This window comes from Lissotriton vulgaris, chromosome 8 (assembly GCF_964263255.1).
Source record: "Lissotriton vulgaris chromosome 8, aLisVul1.2, whole genome shotgun sequence".
NCBI classification, from domain to species: Eukaryota; Metazoa; Chordata; class Amphibia; order Caudata; family Salamandridae; genus Lissotriton; species Lissotriton vulgaris.
Window position 1 is genome coordinate 162,443,434 of NC_141696.1, and position 24,574 is coordinate 162,468,007.

Consider the following 24,574-nt stretch of genomic DNA (forward strand, 5'->3'; position numbering starts at 1 on the left):
TCACCACTAGAACCACAGCCAAACCTTCCGCCGGGACATTATATGCCCGCAAGTGGTCGCGAACCGCGACGCGGCTATGCTGCGCTATGTCCACGGCCATGGTAGCACCGGAAGTGAAAAAAAGACAAAGAACACTTTGTAGCACAACTGGGTAGTAATTCAAAGAAACCGTTTAAAGTAGAATTCAAGCTTGAAAAGACCTATTTCAAAAATAGGTAGGTTTTTCCGACACCACCGTTTACCGGAAACGGGAATGAAGGTGTTAAGGTTTGAATGATATACTACTCGAGTGTCATGAAATACGGCCAACCAATCCGTTGGGCGCCATGTAGCAGGGTTTCCGTTCTCCCACAGAACTGTGCATAGAGATCTAGAACCTCAGTGAGTTAGGATGATCCAAAACTCATCTCAGTGTCAGAAATCTCCTTACCTAGCTAGCTACAGTGTCTCATGGATCATTATGGAATGAACCATGTCTTAGACAAACCAGAACATGATCTTTAGAATACCTCAGGAATCGTGGAACACATGAACACTCTTTCGTTATATAATCATTTCAAACCAAAACTGGGAGTCAAAGAACACAAGTGCAAGTTTGAAATATTTATTATTCAATGCAAAGTTCTCAAACGCAGTATCTTGTATAATACCAAAATGCAGATTATAAAAATCAGAGTCAGCAGCATAGTCACTAATCCATAGTAAGCAAAAGGTGCTAGCATGTTATAATGCAAAACCTATAGAAATCGATATCACCTATATTTCGCGCACCCTATCTAGCATATTATTTTATATCTAAGAAGGTCTCATTCGGGCTTTAGCAGGGCGGCCCCATACCTCTCAATGTCAGTAGGAGCAGTTCACATCAACAGCTACCAGCTCTCTCCATGCGCAGCATCAAGTGTCTACGTTCATTCCGTGTAACTCTATCTTAAACCCGCGTAGAGCCCAAAATGTTGGCATCAACATTATTTGTGTTATGTCTAATGTGGTGCGAGGATCAGGCCTCTCAGCAACCTTGTGTTAGGTTAATCTTAGAGTGTGCAGCTCTCAGTGTGCAGACAGTTGTACCAAGTGTACCAGGCAAAGCTGATAGCATAGAAATAACATATTATTCTCAAATAAACCACCTCACCGCTTCTAGGGTGAAAGCTACAACAACAAGTATGTGTCGTGTGCAAAACTGAAGCCGAAGGCAAACCGGCTGTTTAAACATGTAATACACTCATGCTAACTTAACGCAATATATGTAATGAAGTATCCATATGACAAAGACACCATCCGCTTGATGAACACCACCAACTCCGGATCGCCAACCGACCCATGTCCCCACCACATCTTCAACAAAGCAGACTCCATCATCGCACCCCATCTCCGAGATTTAATCAACTGCTCCCTCAACACTGCTACCTTCCCGGAAAGCTGGAAACATGCTGAACTCAGCGCTCTCCTGAAGAAACCCACAGCAGACCCCACCGAACTTAAGAACTACCGCCCCATTTCGCTCCTCCCATTCCCTGCCAAAGTCATTGAGAAAACCGTCAACAATCAGCTCGCCGCCTTCCTCGAATCTAACGGCTCCCTCGACCCATCACAGTCCGGCTTCCGAGCCAAACACTGCCCTCATCGCAGCCACAGACGACATTCGAACACTACTTGACAACGGAGAAACAGCTGCCCTCATCCTACTGGACCTCTCCGCAGCCTTCGACACAGTCTGCCATAGCACCCTGATACAACACCTCAGCAACGTCGGGATACAAGGAAAAGCACTGGACTGGATCATCTCATTCCTCGCCGGAAGAACCCAGAAAGTCCGCCTCCCCCCTTTCAGATCAGAGACCACTGAAGTCATCTGCGGCGTACCACAAGGATCTTCACTCAGTCCCACCCTCTTCAACGTATACATGAGTTCCCTCGCATCCATCGCGCGCCAACACAACCTCAACATCATCTCCTATGCAGACGAGACCCAGCTGATCCTCTCCCTCACCAAAGACCCAAACACTGCCAAAACCAACCTACACGAAGGGATGCAAGAAGTAGCAGAGTGGATGAAGAACAGCCGTTTAAAACTGAATTCAGACAAAACGGAAGTCCTCATCTTAGGATCATCCCCCTCCGCTTGGGACGACTCATGGTGGCCACCGGCCCTGGGCATCGCACCCAAACCAACGGACCACGCACGTAACCTGGGCTTCATCCTAGACTCCTCCCTCTCGATGACCAGACAAGTCAACGCCATCGCATCATCACGCTTTAACATCCTAAGTACGCTCAAAAAAATCTTCCGCTGGATCCCCACCGAAACAAGAAAGACCACCCAAGTACTTGTCACAGGCCGACTGGACTACGGAAACACCCTTTACGCCGGAACAACAGCCAAATTACAGAAAAAACTCCAACGCATTCAGAACGCCTCAGCCAGACTTATCCTAGACATCCCCCGCCAAGCTCACATATCCGGTCACCTGAAAGACCTCCACTGGCTCCCCGTCAACAAGAGAATAACGTTCCGTCTACTCACCCACGCACACAAAGCCCTCTACGACCTAGGACCCAAATACCTCAACACGCGCCTGACCTTCTACACCCCCACCCGCCAACTGCGATCGTCCAATTAAGCCCTCGCCGCGATTCCACGCATCCAAAGATCCACCATGGGAGGAAGATCCTTCTCCTACTTAGCGGCCAAGACCTGGAACTCTCTCCCCACCCACCTCCGCCTGACACAGAACCACCTCTCCTTCAGAAAACAACTCAAATCTTGGATATTCGATAAGTAACGCTTCACCCCCCCTAGACCCCCCCCCCCCCCCCCCCCCTCAAGCGCCTTGAGACCCTCTGGGTGAGTAGTGCGCTATACAAATTCTAACTTGACTTGACTTGACTTGACTTGATTGATGGTGCCTATGTCGAGGCGCCAATTCGTGGTGGTTATACGAGTGAGTAGTGTATGGTTTGGTAATGCTATTTCAGGCTTCAGCCCACTTGTCTAATTGTGAGAGTGTTCAGATTATGTACAGTTCTGTGGTCTCTCACGTTTATGGGGCAGGACTCAGGGAGGCTACTTGTAGATTGGGTTTCTTTGTGGGGCTTCTGGGGTAAGTGCAGATCACAGCCCGGGCCCTGTCAGCATCAGCCTCCCAGCGGTATGTCTCCTTCCTCCATGACCCAGCCCAGGACCCTTTTCTTCCCCACAGGTATCGCTGTCACTTAAGGACTCTGTGTTTCGGATGTATTGCAGTGGTTCTCAGGCGTGCCCCCCCCCCCCCGCCCATCTCTCCTCACCTATTGGTGGGGGCGTCGTCACTCAGGTCTCAAGTTCTCGCCTGAGCTCAGTCCCTTGCACCTCTTAGTGGTTCCTGTGTCTTTTCATAAGCTCCGGTGGTATCCTGGCTCAGTTCGGCAGCAGGGCCCTGGGTGATTCCCTTGTATTTAGGTGTCTGGCTCGTAGCATTAGGGTCACTCCTCCAGGTCCCCTACAGGGCCCAGCCCCCGGTATCTGTCAAGCCGAATGAGAGGCCTCAAAACGCCAGTGTCAGGGGCCTCTCACTGTGTATCTACAACTTTATTGCACCCCAGGACCTTCGTGTGAGGAAGGGGTCAGAGAAAAGAGCCCCCGGGGTCAGCCACAGAGACACTCTGCCAGTCACCCCACAGGGTCCAGGTGTACCTGCTGCTTTCCACTTATGGGCCATCAGATCATCACAGACACAGCCGTTCTCTACCCGGCTACCTCTGTTGGAGTCTAGGTCGCCTCACTCACTTGACTGGCAGGATGTCTTCGTCCATGTGTTGGGGCATTAACGCTACCCAGCACAGGTCCAGATGGACGCAGTTGTCTTACTCGGGTGTCTCAGTTGTGCTGCCCCTTTCTCCTGCGGAGCCCCCCATGGATCCTCGGTGGTCCTGCTATCTCAGCCCACAAGTGGCCGCGCAGCTCTGCTCACTTGCGCGGACCCGTGACGGCACCAACAGTCTCTCTGCTGTGGCTGAGAAGCAACCACGGGGGTGGAAAGTAGGCCTCTTTGAAGGGCAAGATGCCCATCTCTTTACTGCAACCGACACTGCCACACCTTAGGATGTCACACGTGTGTTGGATCCTCCTACTCGCCCCTGCACTGCTGGTGGGATCGGCCTCAAATATTGCCTCGGTGGACCGTGGTCTCCAATTCCGAGTCCCTCTCGGTTCATATTTGTATCTCCTGCCTTGTATTCCTTTGTCGCTCTCCCACTTAGTCTGCATGGTGTCTCTCCATTTGTACACTGGGGCCATGCCTTGCTCAGCACTGCTGCAAATGTACGCTGTCTTCCTCCCTGAGCATCCCAGGAGTATGGCCCCTTCTGCCTGCGGTACACTGTTGGGATCTTTGGAGGTACCCTGTTCTCTTGGCCCACATTTGGCGGCTCTGCCTCTATCGCCTGTGCGGACCAGTGATAGCAATTTCAGTCTCTGTGGTGGCCGAGGAGCAAATTTGGGCCCTCAGGGGGGGCAGCTTGGTAGGGTGCAATGCTCATCTCTGTGGCACCACTTTCACTCCTGATTGGGCCGCATAGATGTTGCATCCCCTGGCTCACCTCTCTACTGCAGGTGGGATCTGCCACGGGACGCCGCCATGTTGGACTGCTGGTCCAGTTCAGCGTCACTCATTTAATTTTCGGAGCTTCCGCAGTGTGTTCCAATATTTCACCCGTCGCGCACTCCTCAGTGTGCTCTTCCCCCCCCCCCCCCCCACCCCCCCTGCGCCTTGTTGCTTGCCACTCCCCTTTAGATTTTCGATCAATAAGAGAACAGGCAGCATGATTCGATAGTGACTCGAGACCCACAATAGTGAAGCAGCTGTGCTTTACAAATCCTCATTGATTAAAAATGGAACCCATAGTTTGCCATCTATTGTACCATTCACAGATACTCATGCCCCCAGTATACGCACATTCAGAGCCGATCTACCACTGTAGTGCTGTGCAGCACTCCACTTAAAACCAAAGTAGGCCATGGGGTGACTTGAGCACACAGCAGCAGAACTGTGAATTAATGAGCATGCGTCCCTCACCCATGTGACACAGGTTAAAGAGGACCTGTTCACTCCTATAGTTCGCTGCATGTTATGCTGCCAAACCATCCTCGTGCTGGTCGTAAAGGCAGTGACTTACTACCACTAAGAGGAGAGTGCTTTGGGTGCCCCTCTAGGTCAACCAAGACTGCAGTTCTTGAGACAGGATTCCGTCATGGCCACACACATGATCTATGTTTGCCTATCACAATAAAGATCAGCATTAGGGATCCAGACATCAGAACAGTTGGGCGCTCAGGGCATGGGTGCATACATGTTACCAGGCAAAGGACTTTTCTGTCCTAATAGCCAGTTTTAATGCTCTAGATGTGCAGCCTACATGCTAGCATTGCCCTACGTTCCTTTATTTAACCTTTTTGAAAAAAATGTGGTCTGTTACTGATATTTATAGTCACTTTAAATTCAGGGACTGTATGACTACAATTGGAGATATTTTTTTAAATGAAACCTAAATGTGAGTTTGCCATTTATATGCTTTTTAGACTGCAAAGTCTCTCTTTTAAAAGAGCTGGCAACACATAGAGGATTATTTTAGAGTGCTCTGGGATCCCGTACGTGGGAGGGACAATTCAGTGCTTATGACTTTGATGAGGATTTCCCTTGAAGAAAACTAGGATTACACGTAAGAGACTTCATTTATAAAGTTTCATGTTAATGTGTAGTTTCGTGCTGTTGTCTGTTAAAGAGGGGATGAGCAGAATGCGTGCCTCTCATCTTGCCTTAAATCGCCTTCCTGAGGAAATAATTCTAGTCTTAGCTCGACCTCCATCACAATCTCTACCCTACCATCCTCACTAAATACATTTTCTGCTTCAGTCGTTCATGTCATAAGCACGGAGAAAGGCCACTGGAACAAGATCAGGAAACAAGTTGGAGTGGTAATTGCATGTGGTCACCGCTGTGGGTGATCTGGGATCTACTTCCGATTTTCACTTTGACCGCATAAGTTAAGAATAGTTTTCCCAAAACTGCTTGCTGCCTCAGATATCCCCTACTAGTTGTGAAGAAGGCAGAGCTGGAGCTTGTCTTAACCACCATGAAGCTAGTGTTTCCATTTCTCCTACTTGAATAGTTAAATTACAACTCTACGGTCAGTGCAAGTGGCTGGTATTGAAGTTAAGGCGATCTTTGTGGTTAAAGAGGACCCCTGAAAAGGGACACGGTCTGTCTGAAAATGATCGGGATTGATTGTTCACGGGTTCTCACCATGACTGATCTGTATCTGCAAATGGTGGCTGTTTTCATAGTTTAGCACTGAGCCCCAATGAGAGCACCGTATTCTCTCAAGGGAAAACACGGATAAAACTGTACATCAGAGAAGCCATGCATGTGTAGACAGACTCCCAAAATCCAAAGGCTTGTCTTTCCTTTTATTGTCACAATCTGCTGTGAGACAGTCATTATTGCCAATTTGGTCATTGTATTGATTTGGTTTCGTTCTGAAAATAAATCTACAGTTCTGGTATAACCACTAATTCACTTGTCGTTCAACTATTTCATTATTGTGGTTAATGCTTTTGTTTCCTTGCAGGTGTTAAGATCATCACTCAGCAGGTGCAACCAAGTAAGATTCTTCCCAAGCCGATGGCAGGCAGCCTCCCCAGCAGCAGCAATGCACCCATCATGGTAGTGAGCAGCAACGGAACGCTAATGACCACTAAGCTGGTAACGACTCCCAGTGGTAAGCAAAGTTACTTTTGTCTCTTGGCATGATATCCTCTGTGAGTAGATGTTTCCTGGATGCCAAACAAAGGCTTTTTTTAGACAAAAATTGAAGCAAGTGATTTACCAAAAAAATCAACAAGCTCATACGTTAAAGGGATGCAGTGATTCCCATTGGAAATCTGGAAACTACAATATCGTATATTTTGAGGCAATTCTACTTCAGAACGAGTAATAGGAAATTAAATACAGATCTGAAGTACTGGTATCCTCAAGCTATAAATATGGACACAAAGTACATAGGTTAAGTTGATGTACCTAATTTTTGAGAGCGGGAACTAGCACAGTGGTTGCGCAAAAACATATTGCTGTTCATTTTCCACTGAGATAAATGAAGGTTGAGCTAGGTGGGTAAACAACAGAATTTTACATCTGTCGTGTGTGGTTTCTGAAATTTTGTGAGATTATTTGAAAATGACCGTGTGCATTTTTTGTTGTGCAGATCGTATGGTTCCGCCCGTAAATCTCCAGCATTGTGCATGTTGTAAAATAATTCATATGATGCTAAATAAAGCCCAGAGTGTTCAAGCTCTCTTTTGGAAGACAGCAAGTGCCAGAGGGGAATGTAAGAGGTAGGTAATGCTTTAGTTGTGACATGAACAACCCTGGGGCAGGGGTATCAAATAGTAAGACAGGACCGACCCAATGAGAAAGGAGGCAGCCTGGCAATTATATTTAGTGATCATTATGCCTGCCGTTGCCTCTCCAACCCCTTCACTGATTGTGAAAGCATGTCCTTCTGTCTTGAGTTTTTTCCTAACATACGTTTCACTGGACCGCTCTTTTATCGTCCCCCCAGCCCAGCCAAACAGTTCCATGAATCATTGTCACCGAAGGTTGCAGATCTTGCCTCTTCCCCGTCCAAGTACACCTTATTAGGTGACCTAAATATCCATTTTGATGATATGACTGACCACATCGCCAGAGAGTTAACTGAAGATTTCTCTGCTCTGCAGTTGACCCAGCTTGTCTTATCTCAAACACCTACTAAAGGTCACCTGTTAGATCCGGTGTTCAGCAACTGCTCTAATCTGAAGGCATTTTCCCCAATAGCACTTCCCTGGACAGATCATTTGTTAATTCCCCTAGTATGGGAGACTTGTAAAACTCCAGCCCTAACATCTGCAGTATGAGAAGCTCGCAACTGGTCAAAACTCTCGTTGGACCAATGGTCACATGAGTTAGTAACATCAACACCATCAATTGATCAGGATCCGTCATCAGCTAATGACATATTCAATAAATGGATAAATAGTTCCCTTTATGCCATTCTTCCCATCAAGAAAACTGCTCTAAAGCGATATAGTATTTCTGCCTCCTGGTACTCAGCTGAGCTCCGGGAGAAAAAGTGCCAATGCAAAAGACTCAAGAGGAAATGGCGCTTGGGGTATGCCGAGTCGGACAAAATTATCTACATAGAGGCCATTAGGGCCTATAAAAATGATATCAAAACTGCCCAATCCAGATATTATACACATAAAATCGCCGAAGCTGGCTCCAACTCCAAAGAGATCTATCAGATCGTGAAAAGCCTCACGAAGCTTCCACCACCGCCATTAATTGATCACGATCCCCAGCTTCGGTGTGAGGAGTTGGTGGAATTTTTCTTCCATAAAATTGATCTCATATATTCCTCCTTTCCTCCCACAGACCTGATCATTTCGGAGGACTCACCTCTCCTTCCTCTACAGGAAGCGAAGTGCAACCGTTCATCTTCACTAGATAAATTCCCCTTGTTGAGCGCGGAAATACTCACCTCCTTAATGTCGCAGGTGAACTCGGGCTCACCCAGTGATCCCGCCCCTCGCCGTGTCTTGGTCACTATTACCCATACCATTCTTCCTACTCTGCTAAAAGTACTCAACACTACCATTTCCACAAGCATAGTCCCACTGGCATGGAAACAGGCCATGGTCTGGCCCCTTGTCAAAAAACCCAATTTGGATACTAAGAATTTCAATAATTTCCGCCCGATCTCCTTGCTTCCCTGGGCTGGTAAAAGCTTGGAGAAATATATAAATGGCTTATTGACATCCTTTCTTGAGGATAATCAGTTGCTAGACCCCTCACAGACGGGTTTCCGACCAAAACATGGGACGGAGACTGCTCTGCTGGCGGTTACTGAGGAATCCAGAAACATCTTAGATCGAGGAGGATCGGTGGCAGTCATCCTCCTCGATCTGAGCGCTGCATTTGATACCATTAATCACGGTATCCTTCTGCGGCGTCTCGCGGACATTGGATTATCTGGCAGAGCTCTGGAATGGTTCAAATCTTATCTGAACAATAGAACATTCCAGGTCTACGAACACAATGCCATTTCCTCCAGCAAACATCTGGGCTGTGGAGTCCCTCAAGGTTCTTCGTTGAGCCCGACGTTATTCAACGTCTATATGAGACCGCTAGCTGAGATCATCCGCCCATTTGGGATTAAGATCATTACCTATGCGGATGATACTCAGCTGGTGGTCTCTCTGGCCCAAGAGTGTGGCTCCTCAGCCGGGGTCGATCTGGCGGGCTGTCTAGAGAGGGTCAAGAGCTGGATGACCAAGTCTTGTCTCAAACTCAATGGAGACAAGACGGAGCTCATGTTACTGGGTCGGCTTGCTCCTGCTTCCATCGATTCGATCTGGCCACCCTGTCTGGGCCCACCACCGGCACCAAAGGACACCATTAAGAGCCTTGGTATCTGGTTAGATAGGTCTTTGTCATTCGGCTATCAGGCAACCAGATTATCTGCCACCTGCTTTGGCCTCCTCAGAATTATTAGAAAGATCCTTCCTCTGCTACCTTTTCATGCAAAGCAAACCGTGATACAGGGCCTGATCCAATCTCGTTTGGACTTTGGGAATGCCCTGTATCTGGGAGCGTCTGGTTTTACCCTGCGGAAACTACAAACAATCCAAAACTGTGCTGCCCGGACACTATTGCAAATCCCCCGCAGGTCATCCGTTAAGTCTGGGCTAAAAAGCCTACACTGGCTCCCCGTTAGGGAGAGAATCAGTTTTAAGTCCCTTTGCCTCGCTCATCAGGCTTTTTGGGCTACTGGTCCAGCAATTAATTTATCCCTCGTCACCCCGTACCATCCTGCCAGACAGTTGCGTTCAGCCTATGCCACTCTGGCCATGGTACCTAAAATAAAGAGAACTAGAACGGGTGGCAGCTCTTTTTCCTATAACGTGGCCAAGATGTGGAATGCTCTCCCCCAATATCTATGGTCTAATCCAGAACTCACCTCTTTTCGCAAGCAATTAAAAACGTTTTTGTTCAATAAGTAGAACTCTCACTGGGACATCATTTTCATCTAGCTGCACCTCTGTATTAGTCTCAGCACTTGGACGCCTCAGGGCAGCTACGTGTGCTTTACAAAACTCATTTTCATTTCATTTTATTTCATTTAACATGTGTCTCATTGTTTTACTGGTGTTTCTGTTAGAGGGAAACCTCTCCCAATCCGGGTCTATCTAGTCTGAACCACAACTTCAGGAAGTCCCGTTTCATGGTTTTAGTAAGTCAGGTAGGTTTTTGGCCAAAATAGGGAGCGGTGGGGAAAGGGACAATAAGATTTGAGAGATCAAGTAGGACAGTTGGTTGATTTGTGTGTGTCTGTAATTAAAATCGCAGAAGACAAATTTGTCCTTCAGATGTTTCCTTCCTTCATTTCTGATGCTCGTGTAAATCAAGATGATCCTTCCTACTTTTCAGGCTGTAATCCATATGTCCTCGACTAAGAGACACTGAAGACTCTAAATCTCTGAATCTCAAAAGGAAAACCCCCCTAAGTATTTTGTAGACTTTGTAAAGTGACCCAGCCTTTCTCCAGGCTCCCTCGGATAACTAAAATACCCATTGTTCGGAGGCTTTTTTGTGTGTTTCTAAATATTACACTATTAGACCAGGTAAGACTCCATAAGAACTTCATGAAGAGCAAAAGCAATATTGCGCTATTCCAAAGACCTGTTCCACTGCGCCATTTGTAGGACAGCAGTGCCGCCCATGCTGTGGGATATTTGCAAGCGCTGCTCTCTGGGCACATTCTCTAAGGAAACCGCCAAGGTGTTTGCTAACCCGATCCGCAACTATTTGGTGGGAGAAAAAGAAAATAGAATAAGTAAAATGTACTCCAAGGGCACTCAGTACAATCAGCCATTGCACTTCAGCTCCACAGCTTGCGAGGTATCCCCCGATCTGGCTGTGCCCTAACTCTTCCCATGTGAAAATCCACTGGCTACCTGAAGATCCCCATTCTTGACGCAATGGCCCTGGCCCACTAAGATTCATTCCAGATGTCAGTGGCCACCATCACGGCCATCCAAAGGCTCATTTTGCCACCTCTTTCAGAGGCGTGCATTTTATGCATAGACAAACACAAATAAAAAGGCAAAACACATAGCAGAAAGAGCAATGCAATCACCCTCGAGCTAAGAATATTGACCACTGAGCCGTACCTTTATTATTTCGCTAAGCGGTTGATTCCCAAGCATAGTGTCTTCTGATTAGACTCCCTTCTAGCGTGTGGGCTGCACATTGGTTCCTGGGGTCTATCTGGACCCAGTCAAAGCACTGTCCGTTCTCTCAGTGTCGAGAAAACCTCATGTCTCTGTACCAAGGCCATCAAGCTACAGCTTGTAGGCACCCTTGTCCTAGGGCTTTCTGTCTTTCTGATTAAGGCAAAAAAGATCTGGGCGACGAAGAGGGGCAACAGAATGTAGGAGACTACTCTATAAAATGTACTGAAGATTTTTACCTGATAGTGGATGTTTAAAATATGTGACTATGAAAGATGCCAATTCTGGATAGCCTTTGTTTGGTTACATGTAATTTAGCTTTATAGTACAGGCTGGTAACTTGCGTTTTCTCTTTGGCTAGCTGCACACTTTTGCTGGTAGGTCAACCAGTCTTGCTCTCAATGCTCTGCAATAACCGTAAATGTCCACCGTAAATGCCCACCGTGGCCTTGGGAATAAACCCGGTTCTCTCTCTGTAGAATTTCTTTGTATTTCCAAAACCACAGTTCTTATACGTTACCACAGGAGGGAGCCATAGGACCATTCTCTCTTTTTTCTTTCGTACTAAAAGTGATTGAAACCACGTGAACGATTAGATAGATGATTGATTACATGAAACGAACTGGGTTGCTTTTGCACCTCTTTAATGATCTGCATGTATAACAGGGAGTAAAAGGTGAAATGCAAATGCTCAAAAAGAAAAATAAGGTTAAGTGGAAAGAATACTGTACATTTGAAAATGACAATTTCAAGACTTTATAACGTACTATTTACACGACATGAGCAACCTGTTTTATTTATATATTGTGTAATATGGTGGCGGGTCAGAAGTAATATTGATGCATTCTACATAGTTTTCACGGATACTGAACTTTTACACAGTCGCTTATTGTTTATAAAGTGTTTTCTGTTTTGTAACATGTTCTCTTAAATAAAACCTGTTTTCAGCGCTTTGATTTTTAGGTCGAGCCTAGGTAGCGCATGCGCCTTCTTTAGAGACACGCTGTATTCACTTTGTGGGCTTACAGCCTGCCTCCAGCATTTGATTGGATTTTGTCAGTGTTCCTTAAAATACTTTGCTTCTAATTGGATAATGTTTGCTTTGTGCCCTACCTTTTTCGTTGTTTGTTCCTTACAATAGATCACCCCCATTACATGTGGTATTCCACTTTTCCCATTATAGTTACCGGTTTACAAACTTTTTTCAAAATCTGAAATAGCACTGTATGCAAGCGTTCGTCTCTTTCTTTCCTTCTTGTTTTCTTTCCTGTTGGTGTTACACTATCGGCTTGTGTTCAACTTTGGCACCTGTATTTTAATGCAGCTTATCAGCATTGCATCCACTTCACAGCCGCCACGCTTCAGGTTTCTCTATGGCGGACACACGTCTAACTTTTAGTGAAACTGGCGCAGCGCTTCATTTTTTAACACTGCGCTAGCCTTCTTGTTTTCAAAATGTCTATAGTACCCCTTGTGGCTTGTGTTCCTAGGCCACGCTTACCCTTAATACCCCACCTGCTTCATTTGTACCACCCCCCTCCCTGGCATCTCTTCCGCCCTGCATGCATGTCCTCCCAGTCCCCAGAAACCATTGTTATGTTGGCACTGCCACCAGTTCGACGCCTAACTTTTAAATTGCATATTCAGGTTTCCTGCTACCTCCCGCAGGTTCCACCAGCACTTGATTGAAACTGCACTCTGCTCTCATCCCCTAAGGGATACCAGCCCTGAAAGACGAGAGTGCTCCGGCTCTCCTCCGCTTCCTCTTCTTCCTCTTCCCCCTCCCCTTGCCCTTCCCTGGAAGCCTTTGTGCTGCTCAGAAAGAGCCTCGGCAGGAACGGATCACTGCTCTCTCACAAGCATGCAAACAGCCCGGGTAGACGGCTCATAATTACCTTGGATTGTGCTTAGAACACAGACTTGCCTGGCACCTACTTCAGGTAATGGGTACCACCCCTCCCTACATGCGCACACTCTATTGCTGAAACCTTTCTGTAGACTATGTGAACACAAAGTGCCTCGTATTGCACTTCTCGCGTCCCTTTCCCCATGAATCCACTGTACCTTACCAGTACAATAGTGAGTGCCTGCAAAGAAATAAGTCTCCCCCTTCTCTGGCCCTCTCTCTACCGGTCGACCTATGCATCACAACTTGTTGTCCAGCACCTCTTTACATACTACATTCCCTCCATTCGTACACTCAAGGCGAGGCAGCACGCACCCCGCGTTCCTGTGAGGGCCCTCAGTGCCTGGCACCCTGGCAATAGCAGCTTGAAGCATTTATGGGCTGCACCCACCCCTTCTTCCCTCCTCATCCCTCCATGTGACAATTCAGTGCCCGTCTTTCTCTAGGCCGGTGGTCTCCTTTGTCCAGCTATGCACACACTGCCTGCCATCCATATTCCCTACCTCCCCTGTATCTCTCTGCACGCTCACAGAACCTGGAACCTGTCGGTTCTCCTCCCTTTTGACCTTTTGCATGTACCCACTCAGTATGTGCTAACTCTCCAAGCTCCCCTTCCCCTTGCCACTCTTGTTGGACACACTGTTCGCTGGCACCCCTAGTTCCTCTCTTGTGTCTCCGAGCATGCACACTATTCCTGGCACCTCTTTTGCCCTCCGTCCCTCCTCATACACTGCTTTGTGAGCAGAAAGTGCCCGGCACCTCTATCGATCAGCCTCCATACACTGTTTGTCTTCACCCTGTACCTGCTGTGTGTTTTGGCTGCTTTTTTGTTGTGCACTCAGTTTTGTTTTTCTGCACCTGGGTCAGTTTGTCTGCTTATGCCCAGAGTCTGCGGTGTTTGTATGGCGCCAAGTTTTTGTGTGTGACTGCCTGTGTGCCTTAGACCACTTGTTAATAAGCCTCGATGGAGCAGCATGTCATCAACCCCCCCCCCCCAATTACGAGCCCACCTCCAAAGATTTTCCTCTTTCCGTGTCAATTAGTTTCATATCCTCAATTCACAGCATGGGATGGGGGCGAGGAATCTCCACATGTCCCTTAAAGATGCTCTCAGTACAGAGCTATGGGTCATAGGAGACTTGACAGATTTGAAGACAAAAGATAAGTAGCAACAATAGATGTTGTAGCACCCAGAATAATGTACTGCATCGTGAAACACTTACAAGGTCCCGAAGGCGAGGCCTATTGGCTATGCCAATGCTTGTTTTCTATGTTGTCTAGCACCAATAATGTCTGCATGGAAACCAGAATACAGCCTCCTACCACATTCAATGGTGCAGCTAAAAGGATTAAACACATCATAACAATTCACTATTGTGTTTGGCTGTTAATACTTATTATTTTTAAATGATTTAAGACATTGATGTCAGACACACTTGTGAGAGATATGAGTGTTGCATGAAAGGTGGATTGTTAATAGAGGCACCATCCTTTCCTTCCTAGATTTTGCAGGCTGTTTATAAGTACAGATCGTTGCTCTGTGTTAGTTAATTTGTGTCACCGGTACACCCATTTCCCTTATTTGCCAAAATCTGCAATGTAAGAGTCGATGTAGTCCTTAGTATAATAATACAAATATTATTTGGTGGATAACAACAGTGTTCTTACCATGAAGAGAAGCATATAGTTGCTGTCATTGCAGAGGAAACGAGCTAAGTGTGTAGATCTATCTGTATCATGCCATCAGAACTGATTTGGAGATGGTGACAAGGGAGATACTGTTGCTCTTCGAGAACAGGGCTTCCAAAACGTACCCGCTGAATTTTCAGAATGACAAACGTTCTCGACCCACCTGATAGACATTAGGTGGGACAATGTTTTTTTTTTTAGCCAACTAAAACTTAGTGTGGTAGCCCATTGTCATTTACTGCCAACAACTTTTCCATTTGAATGGTCACTAAATTTGCATTAACATACAGTTTTACTGATGAAACTATATAACACACAAATGATAAGTGAAAATCGCGTTTCAGTGAATATTTATCATGTGTGCATCTCTAAATGAAGTGTTTTGATTTGTTTTGATCCCACAAAAATGTTTCCAGCACATTTCAAATGTGCTAGTTTTCCTAGCTTCTGAATGCGTACAGTTCATTAACAGATGTTTACATTTTGATGTGTTGCAAACACAAAAAAACATCCTACAGACTTTCCTTTCACACTCCCAGTTCTCAAGCAAGATTGTCACGTAATTTAAAAACTCCTTAGAGAAAGAACATCACCAATCCCCATGCAATTTGTCAGAAGATAGTCTGACATTTGAACTCTGTCTTTAACGCACCTGTAAATGTGACAAGATAAACAAAGAATTTAAAAGCATCTTAATTTATTGCTCGGTCTTCCCGACACTGTAGAAGGGTTTCACTGTAGTGGGGTTAGCTGTGGTTAGCTGTTACATAGGAGAGCATTGGCATACATTATTACATTCAATATTGTTATCTCCAGCTAAGTAACAGCTGCAACATTAATTCTTGGACTTTTTAAAATATTGATCACAAGCCAAGTTCACTGCGAAGTCCAATTTGTTATACTTATTTTGAAAAAGCCATTTTTGGAAGTTACTTTTTCCATACCCAGAGCATCACATTCCCCCATACAAATAACCTTTCTTATAATCATACATGCATCGGTCATATTTGTGTACATTTTCATTTCATACTCATTGCAATATCGGCGGTGTTTAATATTTCTTTATTATAAATAGGTACCCAGACGACTTACACTCGGCCAGCAGTCACCTCTACTCTTGGGGCTCGGATGGCATCTACACCAGGAGGTGCCACCTACGTCAAAACAACCAGTGGGAGCATTATTACTGTAGTACCCAAATCCTTGACTTCTCTGGGAGGCAAGATAATCAGCAGCAATATTGTTTCTGGTAGGTTTTTGAATTTGTAGTGGATATTCTACTCCATTATGGTGTTTTGTTCAGCTTTTAGATAACTGTGCTTTTTCTTTGTACAGGTCATGTCTTAGTGTGGCTTTTTCTTGTGAGCGAGGATGATTAGGGGATGTAATGTTAGAGCAACGCATCTACAACATGTAGTGTTTGAGCCCGTAATTGCCTTTGTGGTCTTTTAAAAAAAAAAAAATGTTTTAACCTGGGCAGCAATAACAATTGGGTGTCTGACCATCTCTTCGATGTCAGGGACCTCCCCCGGAAGCCCCTTTGCATGGTCAACAACTTCAGATTCCCTTTTTCCGCCTTTGGAGCAGGAAACATACAGGAACACAGAGGATATCCGAGAATGTTTTGAGTTTTCATCAAAGGATCGTGACGTTGAGAATCCTGGAGGTATTTAAATGATAGAGGGCTGATGTCGAGGGAAAAGAGCTCCCACCAAGAAAAAAGAATTTTTTTATATAAAGGAAGCTTACTTTCTGAAGAACTTCAACTACAAGGAGTTGGAGAGTGAACATCGGGGATGGTTGCGGCCGAGCTGTTAGCCAGGGCTGGTTTCGGCTGATTTTGTTACAGGGGTCTATGCTGCATAAACGGCCCTGTAACAAAGACCGCCCCCAAGGAGCCCAAATCCAGCCCCCTCCCTGGCAGTCCACCGGGTAAATGGCCGGTGCCCGCTACGGCCAGTCCGGCCCTGAACTTATCTTAGCACCCACTGGCCTCACCAACTACAAAACTGGGCGCACTATAGCCCTTCATCAGCTGTACTTACAAGACATTACATAGGATAATATTTTGACAACCATAGGCTCTAAATATTGTCATGGTCATGCAAGCTTCCCTACCTCGTAGATGGGCCTCTGTAAGGTAACACACCTATTCATAACTCCAATTAAGCCCTCCACTAGAGGGAAACAGTTGCCCACTAATGATGAGGAATTTTTGTTGGGCTAACATCAAGTCTAGATTAAGAAGATTTTTCACATATTGATTAGCATTAAGTGGGATATTTAGAGTTTGGTGGACTTGGTATTCTAACACAAACATGGTTGTGTACAGCATCTGACATAAGAGCAGTTGTCACACCCCATGGTGGGACTAGCAAGGGTAAACAACAGGATCACCAGACTGAAGGCAGAGCTCATATCAGAAAAAAAGCCATGGTACCATGCTTCTGCGATTACCAAATGTTCATACGGGGAATTATCCCCACCCACTTCTGGACAACTGATCGTGTCCCTGGCTCAGAGACCAATAGTTAAAGCCATACCTTCATAAATACGAGACACAAAGGATATGCTCATCTTTCTTGAAGAGATCACATTTGCCCCAACATTGGAAATGCTAATGACTCTGATTCTAGAAGCACTATATACCAACATCCGTCAAGAGGAACCTCTGTGGGTGCTGGAAATTTTACTTGTTAATGTGGTGTGGATGCAATCGCCCCTAGAGTTTGTTTTCGACTATGCTCTTCTGAGGAACTGATTTAATTTAAGCAGAATTTTTACTCCAGACCTATGGAATTTCTATGGATCGCACATTTATCCCCATCTCTTGTCTAGAAGTCCATGACTTTGAAAGTGAATGTGTGCTTAACTGCACCAGGCAAAGAAGAACTCTCCAAACTAGTGCTTATCTCTATTACAAGTCAGCCACAGTACTGCTACGTCAGTCTACCACGGCTCTCAAGCACTCCACTGTTCACTGAGTCAGTCCAACACTTCTGACCTTGCATCAGCGCCAACGTGTTTATCAAGAACACAAATCGCTGAATCTCAGAGTCTTGCGCTTGATGAGTTAAAGTACAAACACTTAGATGGTTGCAGAGATGTCTTACCTTAGCCCCTGTTCCATTCCTTTCCAAAACACAATGTGGAAACATTTCTGCCTCTGTTGTGCAAGTAAAGTTATTCAGCCACCGCAGTAGACCCCCATCAGATAATGTCATACGTTTTACATCTGGCCTCAACCATGCCTCTGAAAACGTTCACCTGGTGACCAGCTCCAAATACTGACACTCTTCTCTAAGGCATTTGTTCTTCTTGCAAAAAGTGATCAAAGAGTACATGAAAGGACTGTTTAGTGCTTTCCTTGTACTAAGGTGGCAGTCAGTTCCTTGAGAACGGAACACAGTTCTCTGCCAGCTCATGATACACCCTTTCAAATAATCCACCAAACTGATTTTAAATTCCTCTCCTGAAAAACTATACTGCTGCTTGTTTTGACTTCATTCAGATGAGTGATTAATTTATAGGACTTGACTGTCAAGAATTTATTTTTCTGGTTCTTTAAGGATAAAGTGGTGTTTCATACAACCCCAAAGTGTGCACCCAAAGCATCATCTGACTTCCATCTCAACATACCAGTAGTCCTTCCCTCCTTCTTTTCAAACTCTTCACTAACTGTGGAGGTAGCCTAGCACTCTCTAGATATGTGAAGGTTACCGAAATGTTACTTATTAAAGAATTTTAAAAGAAATTGAGCAACTTTGGACACCCCCTCTCTAAGCAATGCCTAGTATGTTGGCTATTAATCTTCATCTACTGCTGTTGGACAACGCAAACCAACCCCTTTGGTATAAGAGTGATGGTGTACTCCACCAGAGGTATCCTCAACGTTGGCTTGGTATGCTGGAGTGCTACCTCATGACCTCTTCTTTGCAGCAACCTGAACTAATAAGGGCACATACATCAAGCCCCACTAGCTGCATATGAATACAGCAGCAGAACCTATGTGGGACAGCCTTTTCTGTGTAACCTGTTCAGTACGCCAGTGCTTAATTTGAGCTTGTGGTTTCTGGTGCACAACACCGGCACTGAATTGTCAACACCTGCACACAGTGGCGCTGTTTGTCTAATTTAGAGATTAGCACAATATCAGTTGTTTAGTAATTCAATATGTATTAAAAATGATTAAAACATGCCACCCAAGCCATTCTTATAGCTTTGGGGGCCTGTAATCGTTTGAATTGTCACAGTTTCCAAGGTGTTATGGTTGGTAGTTGTATTGGTGCTCTATTTGGCAGTGCTGTTGGGGCAACAGGTGTCACCAGCTCCAATGGCCTCTTGAGGAGGGCCATGCACTTATATTTTTTACAAATCAAGCACTGCAGTATAATGTACCCACTTCCTTTATATATGAATATCTGCTAGCTTTCCCAGCATTTCCAGATTGCCAACTATACCTCTTCCCCGTCAGAGCCCATTGATTGTTACATTCTACGTATATGCCCTGAAAAACTGTGCTAGGTGGTGTGTTTAAGGGGACTGGGCGTATTCAGCAACTTTACTTCATTTGCGGAGGTTATAGTGTTTTTCAGTGAGGTGAATGTACTACTAAAACACTATGTTTTGGGCTTATCATAATTTTATCACCGTTTGTCACTCATTTAAAATACCAGGGACTTCCATCCAGACAACGGGTAATGATTAAGGAATGTCAGTCTATCAAAGGTACCAATGCTAAAGAACTCTACTGGCAGGTAACTAATTTATTTCTTATAAACAAAGAACATTTAAAGATTGCAAGCTTCTGGCATAAAAACATCCTATGACCCAGTCATCAGTACTTCCACCTGGGGAAATAATTGCACATGCTTTCAGGAGTTGATTTACCACTGCTTCTTTCTTGTTCATGGTACATTTTCAGTAGTCACTTCTCGTGTGCGTTTGTTCACCAATTGAATGAGTTACAAAGACAGCTTCTTTTTGGGGAGGTTGCTGGTTCATTGTAATTTGGATAGCTTAGATTGTTCTTGATATTAGGATTTCCCTCATCTAAAAGTGTTGGGTCATTATTGCAAACCTTTCAAAGATAAAAAAATCTTTGAGAAATTGTTGCTCATCTTAAGTAATGTCAAGTTTTGGAAACTGTGTTCTCTTTATGTATTGATATTGCATGCCTGTCCCTTTACATCACCTGATGTGCTCAAATTCTTGGAACTGAGGGAATAAGATATGTAAGGTGCTACCTATGTCAGAGGGTGCTCAGATCCAGTCTGTGCTGTGCTGGATTGTTCTATTCTCCCTGAGTCGCAGTCTGTAAGATAATTAAATAAAAGGAAAAATAAAGTTGGAGGCATGTGGGCTGCTGAATTCATGTCTGTGCATAGATCGCCGCCTAGTGTTGGGTCCGGATGATTGCACATTGTTGTCCTGGAAGAGTCTTCGAAGTATCACGAGATAGGTCCTCCCCTGGACTACAGTGCGCATGGGCATCCTCTCCATCCTCAGATTGTTTTTTTCCGCCATTGGGTTCGGATGTATATTTGTTAACTCAAGTTCGGAATCGATAAAAAACTTTATATTTGGCCAAAAGGCCTCTAGTTATCGTTGGTATTGTCTTTGCGATTGGTGCCCAGTACTCGTTCCAGCTCTATCCTCGAGCCGGACGTCAAGAAGAGCCACGTGGCTATGCAGCACTAAAGGCCCAGTCGACGCCAGAGGCCTTATCAACGATCCATTATGGAATGGAGCCCGTTCAAGAGATGTCCCGTTTGCAACTCCAAGTATCCTCACATCGATGTCCACCCGGTGTGCAACAAGTGCCTGTCTCCGGATCACGATGAAGCCAGCTGTATGGCTTGTTCTCGGTTCCGATCCAAGAAAACAATTCGCCTTCGACGCGTGGCGCGGAAGGAAGCCCAGCAGACGGCACCTGTCCTGGTGAACATCTTCGATGCCGAGGAAGATGAGGGAGTCGAGCAGGAAGTTCAAGGGAACCTGTCTGATCCTGCATCAGAGATTGACTCCAGTTATGACGCAGATGAGGAAATGGTAGAAAATGAAGACGTCCTCGACGAGGTAGGAGACGGCGATGAGGCCCTTGGGGCCGTACAAGATAGCTCGAGCGCGAAGCTAGGCCCAACGGTTGGTATGGGGGCCGAGACTAGAACACTCTATAAGGCTCAGGCTGAGGGATCGCCACATGGCCTTACCCAAGATCAAACGCTTAGTTCTACAGCCTCGCTTCAAGGCCCGGCTACGGACAATTCCAAAGAGCCATCGGTTGATCGATCAAAATCGAAACCAAAAACATCGGTGGCTACAAAACCGAAAGCACCGGAAACCAAATCGAAAGTACACATTACTTTGGTCGGATCGAAGGCTTCTGAGCCATCGGCTCCGACGAAACAAAAGAGTGTTATCGACCCGGAGAGGTCGCTAAAGGGTGTCGAGCCGAAAGCCGGGGCACCGAAGAACAAGGTCAAGGACGTCGGCGCCGAAGACCGTAGACACAAACAAAGGACTCGAAACACAGAACGTTCTCGATCCTAAACGTCGACTCGACTTAGTAAAGGTCAGTAAAGACCTCGAGTCCAAAACAAGCAGTGGCTCTAAGGACCCCCGTCTAGTCAACACAACCATCCGCCTCTTTTTCGAAGCAGGTGTCGGACTCGCTGCAGCGCATTAAGGAGAAGGCTATTGCTGTCGGACCGAAGGCCACTCAACCCCCAAAGACCGTCAGTAAACCTCCGAAGTCGTCGGCACCGATTAAGTTTACACTGCCGCCGCCAGTGGCACCTAAGGCGTTCGCCCCTAAGACGGGCATCGAAGCGGCCAAGAAGGTGTCCATGGGGCCAAAGCCTACAACTACTGAAGGGGCCACCAAGCATCGACAGCCTCTGCAGGAAGATCAGTCGAGGCAATTCATCGACGCTGAGACTGGTAGACTTTCCATTTTCAAGCGAAAGATCGCCCCAGAACAGCCTATGGAGTCGTGTAAAATTCCATTAAAGAAAAAGAGATTCTGCGACATCACCTCTTCTTTGTGAACCTCTACAACAATATGGACAAGAACCTGCTCCTTTTTCACCCACACATTCAGATGTGGATGCAGGGGATGGTGGCAATGAGGATTACAGTTATCCTGTAGACACTGATCCAGAAGACCACACTGAACCCTGGACAGACACTGTTGACCCAGGGGAGCCACAAAATGCCCAGGACGGTCATATCTATGCTGTTAAAACCTCACCTGAAGATGACACGACTGCGTTTAACGCACTTATTGAGAGGGCAGCAAAAAATCATGATGTCCAGCTCCATGCTGACCCTATTGAAGAGAACATTTTATTTGACACCTTCTCAACCTCAGAGAGAACTGTCAAGATTCTACCCATGCTAAAAGGTGTCCTGAAACACGCTGGAGACATCTTTAAAGAGACCACAAGGGCAAGAGTGGTAAACCCCAGGATTGAAAAAAATACAAACCGGCACCTGTAGACCCTACGTATATCAGGGTACAGTTGCCATCGGACTCTCTGGTTGTTTATAATGCTCGTAAAAGAGCGAACTCACAGGCCACGGGTGATGCTCCTCCCTCTGACAAGGAATCTAAAGTGCTAGAAGCCTCAGGGAAAAGGGTGGCAGCTCAAGCGGCCAATGTCTGGCGAATCTCCAACACACAGGCACTCTTAGCCAGATATGACGGGGCTCATTATGATACACTTGAGACCCTGTTACAACACTTGCCTGATGAGTATAAGGAGACAGCAGAAATGCTAATACAAGAAGGGAAACTTATATCCAACGCGTCTATTAAGTGTGCGCTAGACGCAGCAGACACTGCAGCCAGGGATATTATTACAAGCGCTATGTTACGAAGACATGCCTGGCTGAGAATCTCCGGCTTCAAGCCTGAGATACAAACCACCATACTCAATCAGCCAGTTAACCCTGATTACTTATTTGGCCCAGAAGTGGACACCACCTTAGAAAAAATTAAAAAGGACACAGAGACTGCAAAGTCTATGGGGGCTCTATGGTCGCAGCAGTTTAGGGGTGGTTCTTTTTGTCGCTCCAACAATAGAGGAGCATCCAGAGGCCAGGTGTCCCAACAGACACAGTACAGTAAACGAGGCACGCAGACACCTACAACAAAAACAATAGGGGTGGCTATCGTGGAAACAGCACCAAGGGCAGAGGTCGTGGAAACAACAACTCCCGATCCTCCCACTAACAAACAGTGACGTCTTGTCACTACCCCTCGACCATATGACACCGGTCGGGGGAGACTACAACAGTTCCTGCCGGTCTGGAAATCCATCACTACAGACAGGTGGATGAGGCAGCTTATCCAGTACGGTTATTGTCTGGAGTTAACATCCACTCCACCCAACATACCCCCAAGACACCGTCCTATGTCCTCAGAGCATATACAGTTATTGCAGCAAGAGGTAGTCAGCATGCTGCAAAAAGGAGCCATAGAGCTCGTGCCTGTGGAACAAAAAGGTACAGGGGTGTACTCGCTGTACTTCTTGATCCCAAAAAAGGACGGGTCCCTCAGACCCATACTGGACCTCAGGCCCCTAAACCAGTACATCCTGTCAGAACATTTTCACATGCTCACATTACAGCAGGTTCTACTGTTACTCAGTCAGGGAGATTTACTCGCAACACTAGATCTAAAGGATGCATATTTCCATATACCGGTACACCCGTCACACAGAAAATATCTCCGATTTACCATTCAGGATCAGCATTATCAGTTCAAGGTCCTCCCTTTCGGAGTAACAACAGCACCCAGGGTGTTTACTAAGTGCCTAGCGACAGGGGCTGCACACCTACGGAGACAGAACGTTCACGTCTACCCTTATCTGGACGACTGGCTTATCCAAGCAAGGTCGGCCCAGCAATGGGCCGCCCACTTGTCCCACACCATTCACCTTCTTCACGATCTGGGGTTTTCACTGAATTATCCAAAGTCCCACCTTCAGCCTACGGCAGTACTTGGGCGCGACAATGGACACTCTGGCAGCCAAAGCACAGCCAAATTCAGTGAGGATCAACAGCATGCAATTGCTGATACGGAAATTCAAACCACAACTCTCTCTTCCAGCACGAGTGTTCATGCAGTTGATAGGCATGATGGCCTCCTGCATTTTCATAGTCTGGCACGCGAGACAACACATGCGTCCGCTTCAGGAGTGCTTAGCAAGTCAGTGGAATCAGGCTCACGGACAATTGAAAGACCTAGTGTTGGTGACCGGTCGCGCATACAACGCTCTGCATTGGTGGAACCCACAAAACCTTTGCAGGGCCGACCGTTCCAGGAGCCTGTGCCACAGATTATACTGACGACGGACGCATCTCTCCAGGGATGGGGAGCTCATGTACTCCACTACACAGTGCAGGGACTATAGACGGCACAGCAGAAAAAGATGCACTTCTGGAACTGATGGCTATCTTCATGGCAATGAAAGCATTCAAAGTACATTTGTGCAACAAGGTAGTGTTGATCTGGACGGACAACATGACGGCCATGTACTACATACAGAAACAGGGAGGTACACACTCTCCACAGTTGTCTCATCTGGCTCAGAGCATGTGGAAGTGGGCCATTCAGAGAAACATCTTCCTCATGGCAGAACACCTCCCAGGCAAGGACAATCCGA

The 24,574-nt window shown here is 46.2% G+C and overlaps 1 protein-coding gene across 12 annotated transcripts in view; it reads left to right on the forward strand.

The window, feature by feature from the left end:
* The window catches only part of EMSY (EMSY transcriptional repressor, BRCA2 interacting), a 339,048-nt gene that overhangs the window by 157,757 nt on the left and 156,717 nt on the right, over positions 1-24,574 (forward strand). For all 12 annotated transcript variants that reach the window (XM_086933879.1, XM_086933880.1, XM_086933870.1 and 9 more), the window contains exons 10-11: positions 6,610-6,759; positions 15,979-16,152. In XM_086933879.1, coding sequence (XP_086790005.1) covers positions 6,610-6,759; positions 15,979-16,152 — 324 coding nt within the window. The remainder of the gene's footprint in view (positions 1-6,609; positions 6,760-15,978; positions 16,153-24,574) is intronic.